This window comes from Hippopotamus amphibius, chromosome 17 (genome assembly GCF_030028045.1).
Source record: "Hippopotamus amphibius kiboko isolate mHipAmp2 chromosome 17, mHipAmp2.hap2, whole genome shotgun sequence".
NCBI lineage: Eukaryota > Metazoa > Chordata > Mammalia > Artiodactyla > Hippopotamidae > Hippopotamus > Hippopotamus amphibius.
The window spans coordinates 23,478,577-23,498,979 of record NC_080202.1 but is presented as its reverse complement, the minus strand read 5'-3'; the positions used below and the strand labels follow the sequence as shown (position 1 = coordinate 23,498,979).

Below are 20,403 nucleotides of genomic sequence, written 5' to 3'. Positions count from 1 at the left end.
GTTGCTCTTCAGCATATATTGTATAGAAGCTGGACAGTCTCCCCTGCCTCATTCCAAATATGGGAATACAACTGATTCATCGTAAAAAATGTGAAAGTTTTACCTTAGTCCTTTATGACTTAAAAGGCTTCTGGTTAACCCCCAAAATGAAACAATTTGCTTCTACATTTCAAAAGACCAGCTGATGTTCCCACCTACAGAGCCAGTAAATACCTTTTTCCAAGTCTAACTGTCCTTATGTATAAAACGGAAACATATTAGCCAAACAAATTAAACGCAAGGTTTTTTTTTTTTTAGATTTTCCTTTCCAGGCAGTAGCAGCATATTACCAACAGGAAGATTGCTACAACCCCACAATCCCAAAATGCACTATTAACGCTCCAGACACTGCAGTGAACAGGCCTGCATTAAATAGCAGCATGGTTAAGTTTAAAGCCAACAGTTTTCACTGTTCACAACATACCTTGGTTGTATGAGTTAAAAGTTATCCTTCTTCAGCCAAATAAGGATCTACCGGCTGACACAGCTCAAGGAGAAAACAGGGGGTTGGGGAAACAGGGTGAGGACCTGCTTTAGCACGAACACTTGGCACGGTCCCAATCTATACTCACCCAACTTCTTACCCATTCCTACAAACTGGACTTCTGCCACTTATATGTAAAAGAAGAGCCACAAACTCCAACGAATTAGAGTGACTGACGTCATTACTGACTTTGAATGGGTGGTGTCAGCTGTTCTTTTGAAATGTGCCCGCTTCATCTTTCCTCAGTAGCGAAAGAATGAAAATATAAAGTCACAAAGGCCAAGTCCATGATCCAGCTGTCTTCACCTATGACTTTCCCCTGCCCTCCAAAATCCCGCAGCTATAGTTTTACAGGGGGTGGTTCGAAGAAGGAAGAAAGCATGTTAGTCAAAGCGTATGGTGAATTAAAATGGTCTGTGTTAACAAATTCAACTCAAATAATATAATATTCAGGTATTTAAGAATTTATATGTTTTCCAAACACTATTAAGTTTTGACAGGTTGAACAATCCTGCCATATAAAACCTATCCACTTAGTCATGAATTATGTCCTTTTTAAGCTGAATTCTGATTGAAAAACATCGGGGCAGGCCAAGAGACTAAAAATCCAGAAACACTAGCTAGTCCAGTATATGATGACTTTGCCTTTGGTTCTCAAAGGGTTTCTTCTGAAGATTCTCAGAAGACAGGAAGGAACTGTGCTTTATATCAAATCATCAATGCTATACAACTCTCTATATTCTGATTCCTTTTTTTTAAAGGCCACACAGTACCACAAAAGTTTTGGTCTTACGAGGTGAAAACAAGACAAATGTGAAGATTTTTTTTTTTTTTAAGATTTTTTACATGTAAGGGAAAAGTAAAACTAGACTTGATTTGAACATGATGAAATCCTTTATAACCTGACTCTAGTGCTGAAAGGCATTAATAATGATTAGATTTCACCATCTTCAGAGTTAAAGAAATAGTCGGATTCTAAAAAAACATACTCTGAGAGTCCCATTTTCCAACTGATCATGTCCTATGAGAATTCAAGCACTATCACTTAACAGACATCAGAATGAGCCTGTCTAAATATAAAACACACTGAACAGAGACAGGGCTATACAAGATTACATGTAAAATTGTGACGTAAAGCTGTGTTCTCTAACAACAGATTCCAGGAACCCTAATGACTCTGCTACACTCCCTATGCCCCCGGTGAAGCAGCAACGCTGATGGACACACATTTCCCACGTGCATGTGAGCAAATCAGGCCTCACATCATTCTCAAGGGTGACTCTAACATTTTCATTAATTTAATTTTAACCACGCACTACTACAGAGACCTATGGCGCTACTGGCTCTCAAATTATTGATCTGAAGGCAAATACAAGCTGAGATATACAGGTAAGTTGTCTAACCTGAGATACATTCAACATGCAAATTTACATTACAGGCTCAATACTTTCATTAGAAAAACACTGATGTTCTGACAGATGTGGCAGAAGAGAGACTAGAATAGCACATAGATTGTCAAATTTCTATAGAATGTAATGCTTGCTGACTTGTAATACAGTATATAGGAGACTTAATCCCCTCCCCGCTCCCATCCCCCAAATCCACAGATTTACAGTAAAAGGGAAGAAACTATGGAGTGGTTTAAGTACTCTACTGATTTAGTACAAAACCTGGAAACTCAAACTATATATGTATATTGCACACCTAGACATATCCATCCGAATGAAAATACATTATTAGTTATCTGATATCTGGAACCAAACACGCATAGCTTCGCTATCAAGAAACAATACATAGATAAGATGGGGCTGGGAGGTGGAGAATCACCATCTGCTACTGTATCTGGTGACTCTCTCTCCAAATCTTTCCCATTTAATTCTTAGAACTTCACCTTAAGATTTGGGGCTCAGGTCAAAGTGTCTAAATAAGCCAAGGCAGACCTAACTGAATTAGAAAGAGGAACAGACGTTCCTCGAGGACTATATGCCAAAGCCATTTATTCACCTAGCAAGCTCTGATGGCAGATTTGGTCTACAAATTTCACTTACAGATAATCAAATAAATGCTATTAAATGCTTCCATCTCTAAATAAGAACAATCATCTACGTTTTCTAAATGGAGCTCTTGGGAAGCACTGGCCTAGGGCATAGCAATGAATGAGGCTTACAAAGTAGGTAATGGGATCGAACCCCTGGTGGGAACTCATACACTGTAAGTATGACAGATAATAATCTATACATACAAACTTTTATGTTTCAGATGAAGAAATTTACCTAGGACGCACTGGTAATGGCAGAACCAAGATGAGAAGCCAAAGCTTCAGACTCCTTAAGTCAATATTCTTTCACTACATTCCCTAACCTACTTCTACGTGGTCAGGCCCAAGATTCCTAATTCCTAGCTCAAACTGCTCACAAAAAAATGAATAAACACAAACATGGGGGAGGGAGGAAAGGGCAGGAAGCCGCTGGATTTAAGAAAAAGGAAACCGATGAAAGACAACAAATCATACCAGGTTTACTTCACTAAAAATGTCAGCTAGTTAAGGGCAAGGAAGTAACTTCATTCCCAATTTCTATATTTTTTATTTCCATGAAATTACTCTGACCACTTTTTGAAATGTACTGCTCCCTGCTTGTGCCCACAAAATGATGTGTATATGTTAATAATTTCAGATTTAATGTACATAAAATTAAGCATATTGATGAAAAATTATCTATTTAGTAAAGTTTTACATAGGAGGCATTAAAAATTAATTCAACCAAATATCTATGGACTATTGCTTAGTAAATCCCTACTGCAAAAACTTTACTCTCCAAAACAAGGAGCAATCCCCTAAGCAGCTAGTTTCACGTTTAGCAGATGAGAACTACACTTATTTACCCATGAAAAAAACAAGATGGAGGTCTTTTCAATCCTCCAGTCTTAGACTGGATGAAATGGGTTTTGTCTGAATGAGTGACTGTTAAACCAAATGATTCTTAGCACGTCTTTTGCCTTCACCAATGTATACCATAATCGGGTTAAGCGACAGCTGTTGCCAAAATAGGCCTTATTTCCTCCCAGTGCTGCTTCAAGGTATAGAACATGAAGGTGTAAATACATCTGTCTTTCGCCATTTGTACTTCTACTGGCCTTGCCAATGTCTTCGAGTAAGACAGATGGTCCCTGACACTGCACAAGCTTTCAGGGATATATATTCTCAAAAAGAAGAGGGCAGATGTGAAACAGGGGAAGCACACGTCTATCCCCTGAAGGTTTGAGTTGAGGCTTCCATCTAAATTTGGTTATTTAAAATAGAATCCAAAGCAATCCTTTGATTGCTTTCTATGCTAGAAATATAATTTTTAATGCTTATTTTATGCCATTATGCCAAATATCTAGGACATGGAAAAAATATATATATATGTACATTTTACCAGATATATTATCAGGTATATTGGAACTTACATGCCTATAAATGAGTCACCTCTGTGTTCTCTTTCTATGTAATTCATGTCACATACTTCTGTTAATTTTATTTTTTAAACGCTAGGAAAGGCATTTCACAGAAGCAAAGTTAGAGTAAATTAGGATTTCCACAATGACCTGGAAAATAAAAAGCCTGTTTTCTCATCACTCTGGGGACCTTAATGTGGCAATCAGAATCCTCAGTAAATATAATAAAATTTGATGGAAATAATGCGAGTGAGTTAAGTGCAGCCTGAGAACCGGTCACAGTGAAAAAAATTTTTAAATAAAAATGAAATAAATATAACCTTAATATCTAATGGGAGAAATCTAGTGATATAAAAATGAGATGTGTTTCAAATCTCAGCATGTCAAAAATGGAAATCTAGGGAATATATCTTACTCACTCAAAACAAATATTACTTTTGATTAGGCAAAATATATGTATTTCAATGAAAATGCTAAGTGTTAAGATAATAAAACCACAAACTATTCTGAAAATTCTACGACCAAGTGTTTGGGTGACTTACAGTAGTACTGTAAGAATTAAAAGTAAAGTCACAATAGCAGTTTCTAAATATAATCAACAAACCCTTCAGAAAATGGCTTAAGGATATTAAGCCTTGTAATCTAGCAACAGCCAAGCGTAAGTTATGAATACTGTCATCAAAGTGTTCTTGGTCACCGTAATCTGTGCTAATAGGAAGAGAAAAAAAGAATAGTAGGAGAGGAGGGAAAAAAGAAGAGTGGGTGGGGTAATGTATGGAGCACTAAAGCTCTGCCATAAGTAGAGAATTCATTACAGACAACAACCATACGGGAGGAAAAAAATTACTAATAAAATGAGTTTTTGATGGATGCATGTGTGCACGTGTGCATGTGTGTGCGGAGTGCGAAAAGATGAATGATAAAGCAATTATGGTAAACTGCTAATGTTTGGGAAACGTGGGTATGCAAGAACTCCTTTTAACGTGTCTTGTAATTTTTTTTGTAAGTCTGAATGAATCTCTATCAAAATTTTTGAAATTAAAAGCCAAGTATTCATTGTGGGATAAATATTAATTATTCTCTCTAGACACCTCAAGAGAGGACATGATAAGAAGAATTCAAAAATTTAGAAGAAAATAAAATGCTTTGAGATCTGAGATAAAAAGCCCAGTAAACAATATGATACATGTATCTTGAACTAATATTAATTTCAAAGCACACAATTCAAATTCTTATCATTTAATTCATTAATAAATAATTATTAAATTGTCTAGAATATAAGGGAACATAACACACAGGTGTTCTGAAAATCTAGGAATTGTGACCAAGGTTTTAAAAAGAAAAGAAAACACAGAAGTTATCTAAGTTCATAAAGTAGGGTAGGACAGGAAAATACCAGATGATTAATAGTTTCTATCCATCTAAAGACGGAGAGAAAGAGTAGAAGGACAGTGAAAGAGTGTGTGATACAGTTTATCTTTTTATTATGGAAACTTTCAAATATATATAAAGGTAAACTCACTTTCCAACCCTCCCCACAAATATTTTGAATTAAACTCTAATATCACATGATTTCAGGCATAGAACTTCATTCACTATCTTAGAGGTAAAATTAAAATCAAGAGGAACAATTTTGAGATTAGATTCTTAGACTCAGGAAAGACTTCAGGAAAACTCACAAACACTTTGTAGAACTGTACACTGCGGGGCTGGATCAAGAAGGTACAATTGTGCACTGACTAACTTTCTGTGAGTGAAAAAATAACTAAGATTTAGTCCCATTTTTATTTGATTCTACATTCCAGAAATGTATCATTGCACAAAGAAAAAAATGAGCTAACTGTAAATATAAGTTCATAACCCCTTTACTATTCATAGCCACTCATTTAACTTATTTTAAAATAAACTTCTTGGAAAGGGAAGTTAAAATTGTGTTTAAATTACACTACTAATGAAGAGTTAAAGAGCTGAAATCAATTTTTAAAAACACAGGCAAATGATCTGTATCATAAGATGTCTGGGAGCTAGGTTTGCTGTATCTCCCCCCTTTTTTTTCCTTAATACGTCACAAACTCAATTTCTGCATTCACCAATAGGATTGCTTTATAGGGAAACACAACTCCACTAGGTAGAGGGTCAATTTCGGTGTTACAGTGAAATCTGGAGCTAAAAGGCCTGATCTCTGAGAATGAGTATTTCTTCTTACAAAAGGAGCTTTTGTTAACACTTTACCACCCAGCGCAACAATATTAAGACATGATGGTATAGCAGCCGCATAATTAAATATATTCCTCTTGTTGGAAAGACCTTGGAGACTATTTGAGGCCAAGATGTTGTTTTCCCTTGACTACCTGAATAGAGAATTCTAAGACAGTTGTTCCATTTCAAATTAGGCTAACCCTGGGGATTGCTTATTGATGAAAACAGGTAATTTGGCTACAGACATCAGTATTTTGGGGGAACATAACAGAGTTTCACAGTTGTTATACAACTGAATATCTAACGATCTTATATCTTAGACACAGCACTTTATTTGCAGGAACCCAAAGGAGCAATAATTTTGTATTCCTAACGGGGAGGAATTTGAAAATTTTTTAAATGGCTAAAAGAAGCACAAAGATGTCAAGTGCGTCATCAGAAGTCTCTGAGGATGTTAACGAGTGGAGCCCAAACCCTAGGACTCTGGCTCTTGATATCACACTGTCCTGACACTCATGACAGAGTATCACGTGTAAACTGTACCGCAATATAGATGATTTTTTTTTAAGTATGAGACACGTGTGTGTCATATTAAGTTCTCTCCTTAGTATCTGTGTCAGTCAAAATGTGGGGGTCATTATAAATCCAGATCACGTCCACAAAAGCAAGAAAATGAAACTGTACTACTTTCAGACAAAGCCAGAAGGCAGCGACTCTAAGACTGAGCAGCTGGATCTGGTTCTGATTAGCCAATACGCGTTTTTACCACGTGTCCCTGCCTTGTGTTTTCTACGAATGTGTGTGTACATGGTTGTGCGTGAATGTGCGCATGGTCTATACTTTGTATGCAATCTGCTGCCGTACGTCTCATGTGGGCTGGAAACGAAGAACAGAATCAAAACCGCCCAAAGAAAACGTATGTTTTGTTTTTATGTATTTAATCCTCTAAAATAGCTACTAAAAAAGTAGCGAGCCTGAGGCCTTACCCTGTTCGTTTGGTGATGGTCCCCAATGTCACTGGCTGCTTGATTTGTGCAAGAGGCATCAATACCGTCAGGCTGGGGAGAGGCGAGAGCCGAGGGTTGCCAGGGTTGTTGTTGGCAAAATTACTGTAGGAGTCTTGGCTGTTGAGTTTCCCTACAAAGAGAAAAAAGAAAAGCATCACCAAGCGAAGTTTCCTTCTCTGACAGGATCTGCACTGACTCCACTAATCTTTTAAGAAAGTTATCAAAGGCAGAAGGGATTCTAAAAGAATTGTGACTATATGGATGGAAAAAAAAACAAAGGACTCTGGTAATATCAAATGTGCCTTGATTATAAACAGAGACTGTAGTCTTTGAGGATGGAAGATTGGAAGATACAGCATTGGGTAGATGTTAAATGGTTATACAAATAACTGGGAGAAAACAATTATAATTTTATGGTGTTACAAAGAAATATAGCATAATAAGAGAAAATAAAATGGAAAGATCTAAATTAGTCTAGAGGAAGCATGGAACATTTCCCTAAACTCATTGAGAGTAAGTGCGGGGAATATTCCAGCCATGGCAACCTGGAAAGGCTCAGAGGGCGGAAGAAACATGAGTCATAAAGACGTATATCCATCGAGTGTAGCACAAGAGACATAGGATGAGACTGACCAAAGTCAACAGGCAAAAACGCTGCCTTACTCCCCAAATGTACCACTCCCCACCATATAATTAAAAACCATAAATCAACCCTTTATTTGATGATGGTATTAATATCAAAAATAAAAAGAATAGGCATTATGGCTCACTAACAACCAGGAAAAACAAACTCTGTGAAGTAAAATTCGATCTGCAGTGAGAGTAATTACTCTCATCTCACCAATAAGCCAAACTCCTCTCATGCACTTATCTTTACTCTCTCTCTATGGCTTTGCATTTTCCAGAATGTGCTATAAATGAAATCACAAAGTATCTACCATGTTGAGTCTTGCTTCTTTCACTTGCCAATAGGCATCTGAGATTCATCTACTCTACCTTTTCCTGTATGTATCCATTCTTTCCTCTTTATTCCTGAGGATGATCCCATTGTATGGAAGTACTTTAGTTTGTTTACCCAGTCATTGGCAAAAGGACATGTGATTTGTTTCCAGCTTTTGGTTATTGTGAATAAAGCTGCTATAAACATTGTTGAACAGGTTTTTGTATGAATGTAAGTTTTTAAAAAAATATATAAATAATCTAGGAATGGAGTTGCTGATCATAGTAAATGAATGTTTGCATGGACACAATAATTGTATGTTTAAGGTTATGGGAAAATGCCAAACAGTTTGACAAAGTAGCTAATCCATTTCACATTCCCTCCAGCAAAGCATGACAGTTCCAGTTCTTCTGCATCCACACCAGAATTTGGTGTTGTCACTCTTTGATTCTAGCTATTCTGGCTTTTTTTTTTTTTTTTTTTAAAGCTCTTTATTGGAGTATAATTGCTTTACACTGTTGTGCCAGTTTCTGCTGTACAACAAAGTGAATCAGCTGTATTTATACATATATCCCCATATCCCCTCCCTCCCACGACTCCTTCCCACCCTCCCTATCTCACCCCTATTCTGGCTTTTATTTGGATTTCTCTAATGGTCAAAAATGTTTAGCTTGTTGTTGTTGTTTGTGTACTTATTTGTTGTCCATATATTTTCTTTGGTAAAGTACCTATGTAAAGCTTTTGCCAATTTTAAAAACTGGGTTAATATTTTTGCTGAGATATAATTCCGATACCATGAAATTCACCCTTTTAAAGTGTACAATGCTATGGTGTTTAGTATATTCTATAGAGTAGAATCATATACTATGATCACTATCTAATTCCAGAACATTTTCATCACCCAAAAAGAAAGCCCATACCCATCAGTATTCAATCTTGCTTTGCCACACTCATCAGCTTTTGCGACAAGAATCTTTTCTGTTTCTGTAGATTTACCTATTCTGGATATTTCACATAAATGGAATAAAAAATGTGGCCTTTTGTGAGTGCTTCTTTCACTTATTATATTTTCAAGATTCATCCATGTTTCCAAGTAGCAGTAGTCATCCCTTTTAATGGCTGAATAATATTTCATTGTAAGGATATACCACATTTACACCAGTTGATGAATATTTGGGTTGTTTTAACAGGCTACTCTGAATAATGCTTCTATGAACATTAGTGCACAGGTTTTTATGTGAACTTGTGGTTTCAATTTTCTTGGGTATACACACGTAGGAGTAGAACTGTCTGGTCTGTATTTAACCTTTTGAGGAACTGCTCAACTGTGTCTGCACCAGTGTATGAGGGCCCCAAATTCTTCACATCCTCAACAACATTTGTCACGGTCTATCTTTTTTGTTTTATCCATCCTAGTGTGAGTGAAGTGGAATCTCAATGTAGTTTTGATTTGCATTTTACTAATGACTAATGATGTTAAACACCTTTTTCATGTGCATTTTGGTAACTGTTATACCTTCTTTGGAGAAATGTCCACCCAAAACATTTGCCCAAAATTGAGTTGTCTTTCTATTGTGCAATTGTAAGAGCTAATTATATTCTCAGAATATAAGTCCCTTATCAAATACATGATTTACAAATATTTTCTCCCATTCCATATGTCATCTTTCACTTTCTTCCTGGTATGATTTGAAACATAAAAGTTTTTAATGTTGATGAAGTCTAACTTACCTATATTTTCTTCATTTGCTTATGCTTTTGTTGTCATATCTAGGAAACCACTGCCCAGTCCAAGGACACAAAGATTTATGGCTACGTTTTCTTTTAAGAGTTTCATATTTTTAGCTCTAATATTTAGGTCTCCGACCAATTTTGAATTAATTTTTATAAATGGTGTGAGGTAGGGATTCAACTTTATTCTTTTGAATGTTGAATATCCACTTGTTCCAGCATCACTTGTTGAAAAGATATTCTTTCCCATCCCAACGGACTGTCCTGGCTCCCTTGCTGAAGATCAGATGACTATAAACGTAAGAAATTATTTATGGATCTTACTCTCAAGTTTTAAAAGCTCTTTATATATTCTGGATATAAACCTTTTATAAGATATACGATTTTCAAATATTTTCTACCCTGCTATGACTTGTCTTTTTGTTCTTGTACAGATCTTTTAACAAGTAAAAGATTTTTTTTCATAAATTTCACTTTATGGATTTGTTTTGCACATTTTTTGTTATGAAAATTCAATCTAAAAATTTTTTAGCTTTTATATTTTACATTTATTTACTGCAACCTTAAAAATATGCATTTCAATTTTTTTTTTTTACCAGTGTCCTCAAAATAGTACCTATAATGTCTATTACTTCAATACTGTGATACTTGAAGTCTGAGGCAAGGCAGGATCCATAATCTCTTTTATTTTTTCCATTTAACTGATATCCTGGCCTAAAGACAAACTTTGAGCTAAATTTTCTTGAGCTGATATGTTATGCCAATTTGTGCTGCTATCTGAAAATAAACAGAAAACAAATATAGTCACTGGAAGGAAAAGAGACGAAAATATCAGAAGGGAACATACTATACTGTAGAGCAGAAGCAACCATTTGGACATTTACTATTTCTATATTATTTGATGTCACCAACTTGTAAGCCTATTGCTATAAAATTCAAATAAGTTATAAATCTCCCAAAGAGAAGGGTATGAAATATAAAGGCAGAAGTTGGGATTACATTATCAACGTCCTCTTCAGATACAAGCCACATGGAATTACAAAATTTAGATCAGTGGTTGGTTTGTTTGTTTGTTTGTTTTTCCACAATGCTTTGAAATTCTGCCATATCAGGATGACTTCTAAAATAGCCATTACATAAACCCTTACCCAAATACACACAACACAGAATCACTGAAGACAATACTTTAACTTTCAAAACTCCTGTAACCCTTATTCAGTCACTTTTTTCCAAGGAAGAATTAGGATTGTGAAGCATCTCTGTCACAGCAAATAATGATTTTTCAAATGGTACAGATCAACTGGTTTGCAAGGCAGAAACAGAGACACAGATGTAGAGAACAAACAAATGGACACCAAGGGAGGAAAGCGGGGGGCGGGGGAGGGAGGTTGAGATGGGATGAATTGGGAGATTGGGATTGCCATATATACATTACTAGTAAGAAAAAAATATCAAACTGTACAATTTAAATAATGCAGTTTATTGTATGTCAATTATATCTCAATAAAAGTCCTTTTAAAAAAAAAAGGTTTTTCAGAGGAACCTGAGATAGAAAAAATTGCGTTGAATTCCTTTTCTTTCTAAGACGGTCAGTGGTCTGTGACACTTCTTTGATGGCTCATTATAGCCAACAAAACTTGCTGCTTCCATCTATGTTTTGTGATTATCTGCAAAAATGCCAGCTGGGATTCTAATAGGGATTGCACTGACTCTGTTGATCAGTAGAGGGAGTATTGCCATCTTAAGAACATTAAGTCTTCCAAACCAAGAACACGGGATGCCTTTCTGCTTATGTAGGTATCCTTTAATTTCTTTGAATATTGTTTGGCTCTGAATCTAATTTGGATCTGAAATCAGACCGCAACATGAAATATGTCACAAGCTAATGAAATTCAAGGACTATGTTTAACACACACATTTCACAATGAGCAGTCAGATATTTGTTGAGTGCCTTAGCCTAAGATCACACACTGTGAGGACTGCATTCTTTGCTGTCACAAAGCTTACAGTCTAATATGCATGAAACAGGAATAATTAAGTGCTAACTGCTTAGCACTAAAGATAAGTACACATGGGATCAATTATTTGGAGAAGATATTTAGAGCAGATGGGACATAACCTAGGCTTTGAAAGATGGGTAAAATATGGATAAAAGCAGGACAGTAGACATATTCTGAGGATGAAGGATAACATGACGAACAGAGTGTGTAAAGTGATGCCACAGATGCGAGCAATAGTAAGAAATCTCTAACTAGGAGAGAATTATAATGGAAAGCAATGGGAAGATAATATATTTCAGTTTTAGAAGAACATTTCAATTGAGGCAAAGGAGTAGGAACTTAGGTACCCAGATTCTTCAGCAAGGAAATAGCACAGAATTTGAGATCACTGAACTTTACAGATAGGATCAGTGGTTTAGAAAAATGAAGTGATTTCACCAAGAAGCTCCAAATCTTGTGGTTTAGTTAGCCATGACTTAAAACCCTTCTCTGGCTCACCAGGATAAAAAACAACCTCAAGGGAGCATACAAGGTATATTGCATCTATCCCTCGCAGCCTTCTATCTTATTGTCAAGCAACACCCAAGTATTTATGAGCTTTTATTCTTGGTGTCTGTGTTCATGACGTAGTCTCTGAAACCCAGTGCATCTGAAAGAGTTGGGTAGATTTTATATTCATAAGAATAGGGATAGTGTCTTATATTTTACTATGTGGTAAGCTATTTATAAAAATAGCTTTAATGAAAGAATAAATGTGTTAATAAAACGGTCAACAATGACAAGGTTCAGAAAGGCAAACTTAGAGAGAAAGCTACTAACTCTGGTAAAATTTAACAGGGTAGTTTCACTAAAGAGGTGAAAAGTCATATGGAAAGGGATAAGTAAAGGGAGTGTTGATAGGAAATGATTCTGGTAAGGGATACAGAACATAGATTTAAGGACTTTGGAGCTGAAAAGAAGGCATTAACAAGATGAGGTACTGTACCAGGCAAAGGTTTCATTCAACATTCATTCTTTCAACTCACACTTCTTGAGTCTTATTGGTATGAGGCCCTGTTCTAGTCCTGGATGAATATGTCCAAGGGACTCCTAAAGAGTTCATAACATAATGAGACAGAAAGACTACATGCCTTTAAAGAATTTAACGGGAGAAAAACTGCTAATAAAGATGTCTGCAAAATGTCTGAGGAGCAAAAAGGAAGGACACATTTTTACTGTTGTTTTAAAGGGACAATACACAAATTTTGAGTATAGAGGAAGGAAATCGTATCTTCTCATCTTTACTTTTCCAGTGGAAAATAAAGGATGTGAGATGTGTGAACAATTAATTCAGGAATTAGTAAAATTAGTGGGAACTAGCTTAGACGAGAAATCTCATTAACTCACACATAATGATCTACATATAAAAATATATGTTAAAAGCACAAAATTTAAAAATGAAAGTTCATATTGAATCAAATACACAAAAATAGTATAATGATCCTTTCTTCCCTTTTCAGTTGTTCAAAGTCTTTGTCTAAAGATGATCTTCACTATCTCTTCCTTGTGTCAGGGATTGTCTTTGAAAATGAAGCTAGAATCTAACAAACCTCCAGGTTTATCCTCCACAAAAACTGAAGACTCCCCCAGAGTAGGAGCAGTGCCTTACTAATTGTTGAGAGCTCAGTAAATGTTTGCTGAATGAATGAAGGAAATATATTTTTTCTCATATCCAGGAAGTATAGGAAAATATAGCCCTATGATCTATAGAAAAAAAAAATTAATTCTGGAGGGGACCCAAAGTCCTTCAGAAGATGGCCAGGTCCTGGGATCCATGGCTTTCACTATTCTCCTCAGTCTCAGGATGACTCAGCCAGGAGCCTAGACTTGATAACTTTAAGAATAGATCTTCAGACACTTCCTTATCAAACCTAAATTTCCAAGCCAGGATTTTTTCTTTAAGCCTGAAGCTTCTTAAAATAATGAGGTTCAGCAGAGGAAACTCGTAGTATCCTAAGCCTTGGATGTGGATTCAGTCTTTCCCTCCACCTTATGCTTCAATTTCCCTTCGGACAGAGAGGGAGAGCAGCACTTTCTTTGCTCCATCTTCAAGGCACATATACAATAGTAACAGTAAACTTAAAAATTTCTGAGATCAGTGAAGAGTCACTATGTGAATTCTAAATATTACCTTCAGCAACCATTCTTTACTATATTTTTCTCTTTATTGTATGAGTACAATGAAAATAGTGGAGGTTGTTTAATTACAGTTTTAGCAGTAGGCTTCCTAAAACCTTAAAATACATATAATATTTCACACACCATTATACTTACAAACTCCAGCTGGGACAAGACCTGTAAGTGACAAATGCCATGAGAATGGATATTCTCACAGTATTTCTGGCACATCCAAACAGAGGAAGTCGCAAAAATCTCATGAGAAAATAAGCTCTTCTAAAACTCTCATCCCAGTTTTTTGGGCTTACTCTATATAGATAAACTAACATAAGCCTTCAGGCTTTCGGGTCTTTAACCAAATCCACTAGAGCTTTGATCCTTTAGAGGTTTACCAGTCTGCAAGATAGAAGGAGTCCTCTTGGGGGAAAAAAATCCCCAAGTTCCAATAAAATGGTTTCTCAATAAATGAAAGCAGGAATTCTATTTGGGAATAGAAAATCATTTAAAAATCAGAATTTGCAAAATATCCTTTGAAGTTTAAAGAGATGATATTTTGTTTTCAGTTGTTTGTTTACGGTTATTATTGTTTTTAATGTTACAATTCGAAGTCCTAAGCCAGAAAAGTTCACATTGGGGTTTAACCACTGACTTTTTGTATTTACTTGTACAAGTTTGTATTTTTGAAAAAGGAATTATGAAAAAAACCTCATGTGCTCTTTTTTGCCCTCAGTTCTGACTTCTGGATGAAGGATACCTGCAGGTACTCTGGGGAAAGAAACTCTCAGTCTCCACATTAACACACAACACCCCTGTCTGTGTGGGAGGCTGACGTGGTAGAATCTCTGTTTACTAAAAATGTTGCTAACTTCAAAATGCCACCTTATCATGTATGCACTGTCCCAAAGTATGTTTTCCCAGAAATTCTATACTATAAAAACACGGGGAACATGGATGAAGAAGTTGAGGATAAGAGAGAAAATAACAATGGGCTCTGTTGCTGCACTGGAGGGACAGCCTGTCAGGTCAGCTTTGCAGAGGCATATTCCCAAACCAGTCATCATCAACGGACTCACTTCCACAGGAAAAAAAAAAAAGACAGAGTCTGAAAACTCCGGACAAAAGAAATCCCTGCAGACAAAGTAAAAACAAATTAAAAGACCCATTATAAAACACAGATGCTACAAGGAAAATAAACTTTCCAAGATTTACTGGGCTTTGACAAACTTGAACATTTGTGGAAAAGACATCAGCAACAACTCCCAGGTAATGTGGCTGCAAAACTAGACTCCTTTCTGTTTTATCTTTACCCTCCCTGCACAAGCTGCCAGGTTGGTATTCTTAGCTTCTGAATGCAGTGATGTGAGAACATGTGAATGTGGCAAACTGCCAGGCACAAGAAATCTCTAAAGCCGGCAAGATCCTGAAATTATTGACCATTTCAGATTATGCTAAATATTAAAGTTAATACCGGTATATCTGTGTGTACACGTGCATTTCTTCTTAAATGCAAACCAGAAGAGGAAAAATAAGACATAAATGTAATTATAGGCCTCCTCCCTCCCGTTTAAAAAATTTCCCTGTCTTACCACACTGCGAACGAAGAGGAATGAGATCAGTTAAAACAACATTAAGAAATCAAGGGATCAGAGTTGTAGATGAGAAAGTACCTTAAAACAGTACCACATCAGTGAGAAAGAAAAAACTTTTTGTTACAGACAATTGCTAATGAGGGTCAGAGGAAGATTCTAGGAACAGAAGGAGTGAGAAACTAAGAACTACAATGGAACCAAGTGGACCAAATGGAAAGTGAGGAGGATAAAGCAGCATTGTCTTTTGTTGTCATTAGGGATGCTGGGATAAATATAAAAACTGCAAAGATTCACGTGGAAAAAAAGCAAAAGGACACTAGGCAGTGTCGATGGTGCCCTAGGGAAAGCACAGCTTTTAGGAGCTCTGCATTATCTTCTCACTTCTTGACGCTTATCACAGACACAGACTTTATTTCCTTTAGGCACTCCATTTTTCTGAAGGTTTACAAAAGAAACATAAAACGAGACTCAGATTCTGTTCTCATCACTGTTCCACACATCTGTCCACAAGATACACTCTTGTTCTAGGATATAAGCCTACCAGTAAGTATCCTTGGTCTGCTGATATTCTGAACCCTTACATTTTGAAACTGAAGTAATGAGGCACACTAAGAGCCAATGTGGATGTGACAGCCTGGCACTCCTGAGAAGATAAATCTGCACAAGAACCCTATATAAATTTGTACAAGAACCCTATTCCCAAATATCCCATTATTATCCTCCTTCAACCAACTTCCTTACTCTAAGACCTCATGTAGGTGGTCTAGTCCCAACATCATGTCTTTCCAAAACCAAAATCAGGCAACAAGTTCGTATGGGGATTTTTGGGTGCTTTCTGCTCTCCAAAGAAGACCAAAACATTTGGTCTGCTTTTAATATCCTGCTGTGGAATTGACAGGGATAAAAATTCAAAATACACCAATGAGTTTAACTAAGTTAACTCTGTAGCTGAAAAGCTCCCGACTTCTTGACTCTGTCAAAAAGAGTACAATGGTAGCTTGTTTTGTAACAATCACTGGAAATCTAGGCTCTGAAAAGTTAAAAACAGTGCTTCGCTCTTGCTTGCCATCTAATTTAACATTAAAGCTTTCTCAGCCAAACACTCGATAATTACTTAATCAAAACCAAATAAAGTCCTTTCGGAGTATATAAAAAGTATCCTGCGCAAACGGGAATTTCCTGAATGTGGGTTGTTTGGGGTTGACATGGGAGTCTCTGTTTCTCTTTTTCCTTCTTTCTCTCTCCTTTTTCCCCGCTTTCCTAGATGAGAATGACAAGCTTCCCAGCTGCAGTTCCAGGACTTTCACCCTCCTTTTTGACCTTTTCTCAGGCGTATTCCAGTATAATCTGTAATCTACTCAAGTAGGAAGAGGAAACAGCAGCGCCCTGGTGAGACACAGCGCCTTCTGACCCACATACCAAACTGGGCGGAAGCAATGCTTGTTCACAGGAGCCAAGGAGAGAGGAACACACGCAATGAAAAGAAAATGAATAATACATCCCTACTTTTTAAAAGACCGTTAACAGAACAACCAAATAGTGTTGGTGACAAACGGCAAGATAGGAAGTATTCAAGGACAATTCTGACTAGGCACTGACTTGTTTCTCCTTATAAATTTTTTGGAGAGTAATAGGTGGTGAAGCAAAGATCCTGCAAAAACGTTCATGCATTTCAAGCACAAACACTTGTTGCTTTTTCAAGTAAACAGTTCACAGCCCAATAGACATTACTATAGATACTTTGGGGAGGGGTGGGAAGGGAGAAAGGTAAAGAAAGGGAGAAAGGTCCACAAAATGGACGTGAAAACAAGAATGCAATTTTTCTCCCCCTCAAGATGGGGCTGAGGTTTTTAATGATACTGTCATCACTCTTCTTCCTCCATACAAAGTATGTGCTTATTAAATGTCAGTAGAATTAAAACTTCACATTCTGAAGAGTTAAAACTGGGCTAATTATTAAATATTCATCAATATATAAATGTATAAATATCCAAATGCACAATTTACTAGGTAGGTTCCTTTTCTAGTGTGAATACTTTTCCACCAGTTAATTATTATCTTAATGTGTTCACAATTGTTACATGTAAATGTGAGTCTTTCTTTCCTTAAATCCAAAACTCAGTAAGTTTAGAAAATTTATACATAAAAATTAAATGTCAAAAGGAACAAACTGTGGCTAGAACTAATATGTAGAACAAGATCAGTCTACACTACTCTAAAAAGACACTAAAACTGTCTGAGAACAAGGAGTCTTGGGATGTAAAAATAAGCCTAGAAAAGGAGATGAGAGCAAGAGTTGAAATAACGTTCATAAAAATACAAATAAGGGGAAATAAATATTTTCCAAGCTAAAAAGTGTACAGGGACAGGCAACGAAATACACTGTATGAAAATCTTCTGCCTACACTTCCTCTCCACCGGCACACTTTGTTCACACAGCCAACTCAAATTTACAAAATGAATTTTTAAAATCTCCTCCCACAAGAGGGAAATTCATTACCTTAGTTTCTTATTCTTGCAGCATTCCAAGATTTGGGATGAAGAAAACTCGAAAGAGCTGGTGCTCTTAACATTTAAGAAGTTTCAGCAACTTTTAATTCATTTTAAACATTAGGACTGTAGTTTACCACTCTTTCAACAATGAAAAATAAAGCAAGACAGTAAATGGACTATATTTAACACTAGAGGGAACAAAGAAAACTCTTTGTATAAATAAGAAGAATAAAAGGAAAAGATCTTGGGGCTTTTACTTTAAGAATCAAGTTATTCCTCAATCTAACATACGTAAGCAATCTCAAAATTTCCCACTCTTCTGAATCGAGTTTAAGTAGAGTTTTGGGACTACGTGATCAGAAGTGAAGATTTTTAATAACTCTAGTGAAAACCCCCCAGAATTAAAAATCCCATAATCCAGCACCACTTAGGCCAAATTTGGGATTAAATGAGTTCCCCGAAGTATAAATAAATCCTCATTGAAATTCTTTTTGAAAATATTTTACATCCATATCTCCCATGCTTATCTCGCAATGAATTCTGTATCATGTCAACAGAGCAAACAGAAGCATTTCGCTGTTCAAGGAAAGAAAAAAAAAGAAACTTATCTGCATCCTTCAAAAAATATAATGCTATTACTTACACTGTTGAACATATAAGATGTGGAAGAATGGGAGTTGGTACTGAAATAAAAACAAACACTGTAATGATAAAATACTGAATAAATTGCAAGATTTAAGGTGTAATGTTTTTAGACTTGGAGGAATAATTGTAACATTTGCAGAACTGTATACTTAAGGAAAAATTAAATATTAAAATCAAAGCATTTTCCATTGAATAACAACTACAGTAGTAAAATGTAAGCAACTTTTGTAATAATCAAAAAGATATAATTCGAAATAGCAGTAGCAAAGATGCTCCCCACAACCTCTTTCCCGTTCCCTTACCCCCACCCCACGGAAGCCTTCCTTCTTTTTACTCATGATTGTTAAGGATATTTTCTGGCTCTATTTCAGCAACATGACTCAGGTCATGAGAAGTGTCAAAGATGCATTTCCTTCAGATGGGAAAGAGCAACAGATTTTAACAACCATACAAAGATGGGAGTACTGTGCAAAAGAGCCAAATCAGCATTTTTGACAGCAGAGAAGATAAAACCTTTTATACTCACATATATTTTATTTCCAGCTTAAAAACATTTAAGTATCATTCTATCAAAATACACTTACATGTTCTGCTCAAGAAGAAAACAGGAAACCCACACTCAATTTAGCTGCCTAAATTATCAACCGTTTGTGAGAGAGAATTGTCCACCAACAAAAAAAGAAAAAGAAAGAAATCAAAGTACACCATAAGAACATTAATAAATAGTTCAAGTCCTTGTCTTCTAAACTAATGTCTCCAAAAGCAAAACCATGAATTTACCTGTTTACATAAAACCTCCTTGGACAGAAAGTCCTTGAGAGTGAAAATCACAAAGAGGGTGATCCCATGATTGTATCTGGGCACCAGAGACTGATGACTCTACTTCCTTCCCTGTAATTCTTCTGCCTTAGAAGAAACACTTTCTCAATCACCTGGGTTATTGCCAGAAAACCATACTCATTTATCAGTACTGCTGTTTTATATTTTCTTTCATTCATGGTTTTATCAAATGTATACAGATTTCAATCCACTCCAAATTAGACAGGAGTGAAATATTACTGAACATTTGTTAAGAATCCCCTACTAGGGATGATTCTCAACACTGAAAAGGGAACGGCCTGTCTCTTCTGAAGCTGCCAACAACAACAATGCCCATACTAATCCCACTCTATCCATTTTGAAATAGCTTCGCTCTTGTGCCTCATTCTAGCTTCACTATTCTCACCTGCAAAAACACATCATCCGATGTTAATAACTCTTTCAATGAACCTTAAATCCCTTTCCTTTTCTTATCCTCCTCCAAATTCTAAATGTCTTTTCATGCTAAGAACCCATTATACTAAGAACCATGATAGTTTTTATTTCTCAGTATGTGTAACCCTGGCACAGCACTGACCCCACTCTCAGTACCCTTTTGTAGTTTACAAACTATAAGCCAGCGGTCAGATTTTTACTTCCTGCTCAGATTTTTAAGTTCAAGGCTGCTCCCAAGTCTCATAATTTCTAAATCTGTTTATTTGGGTCACTCATGCAGACACTGGTCGTTGTGTATCCTAAGAAGCCTAATTCCTTCTCTCTTCTCCCCTTCCAACTTATCTAAAACAAAATTTTGAGAAAATATATCAATGGAACCTGACCAGAATTTTCTTATTTAATTGTCTACCTCACTAGAAAAGTAAGG

The 20,403-nt window shown here is 36.2% G+C and overlaps 1 protein-coding gene across 9 annotated transcripts in view; it reads right to left on the bottom strand.

The window, feature by feature from the left end:
• Positions 1 to 20,403, bottom strand: part of BCAS3 (BCAS3 microtubule associated cell migration factor) — a 546,169-nt gene that overhangs the window by 308,609 nt on the left and 217,157 nt on the right. For all 9 annotated transcript variants that reach the window (XM_057713964.1, XM_057713962.1, XM_057713969.1 and 6 more), the window contains one exon: positions 7,147 to 7,297. In XM_057713964.1, the coding sequence (XP_057569947.1) occupies positions 7,147 to 7,297 (151 nt within the window). The remainder of the gene's footprint in view (positions 1 to 7,146; positions 7,298 to 20,403) is intronic.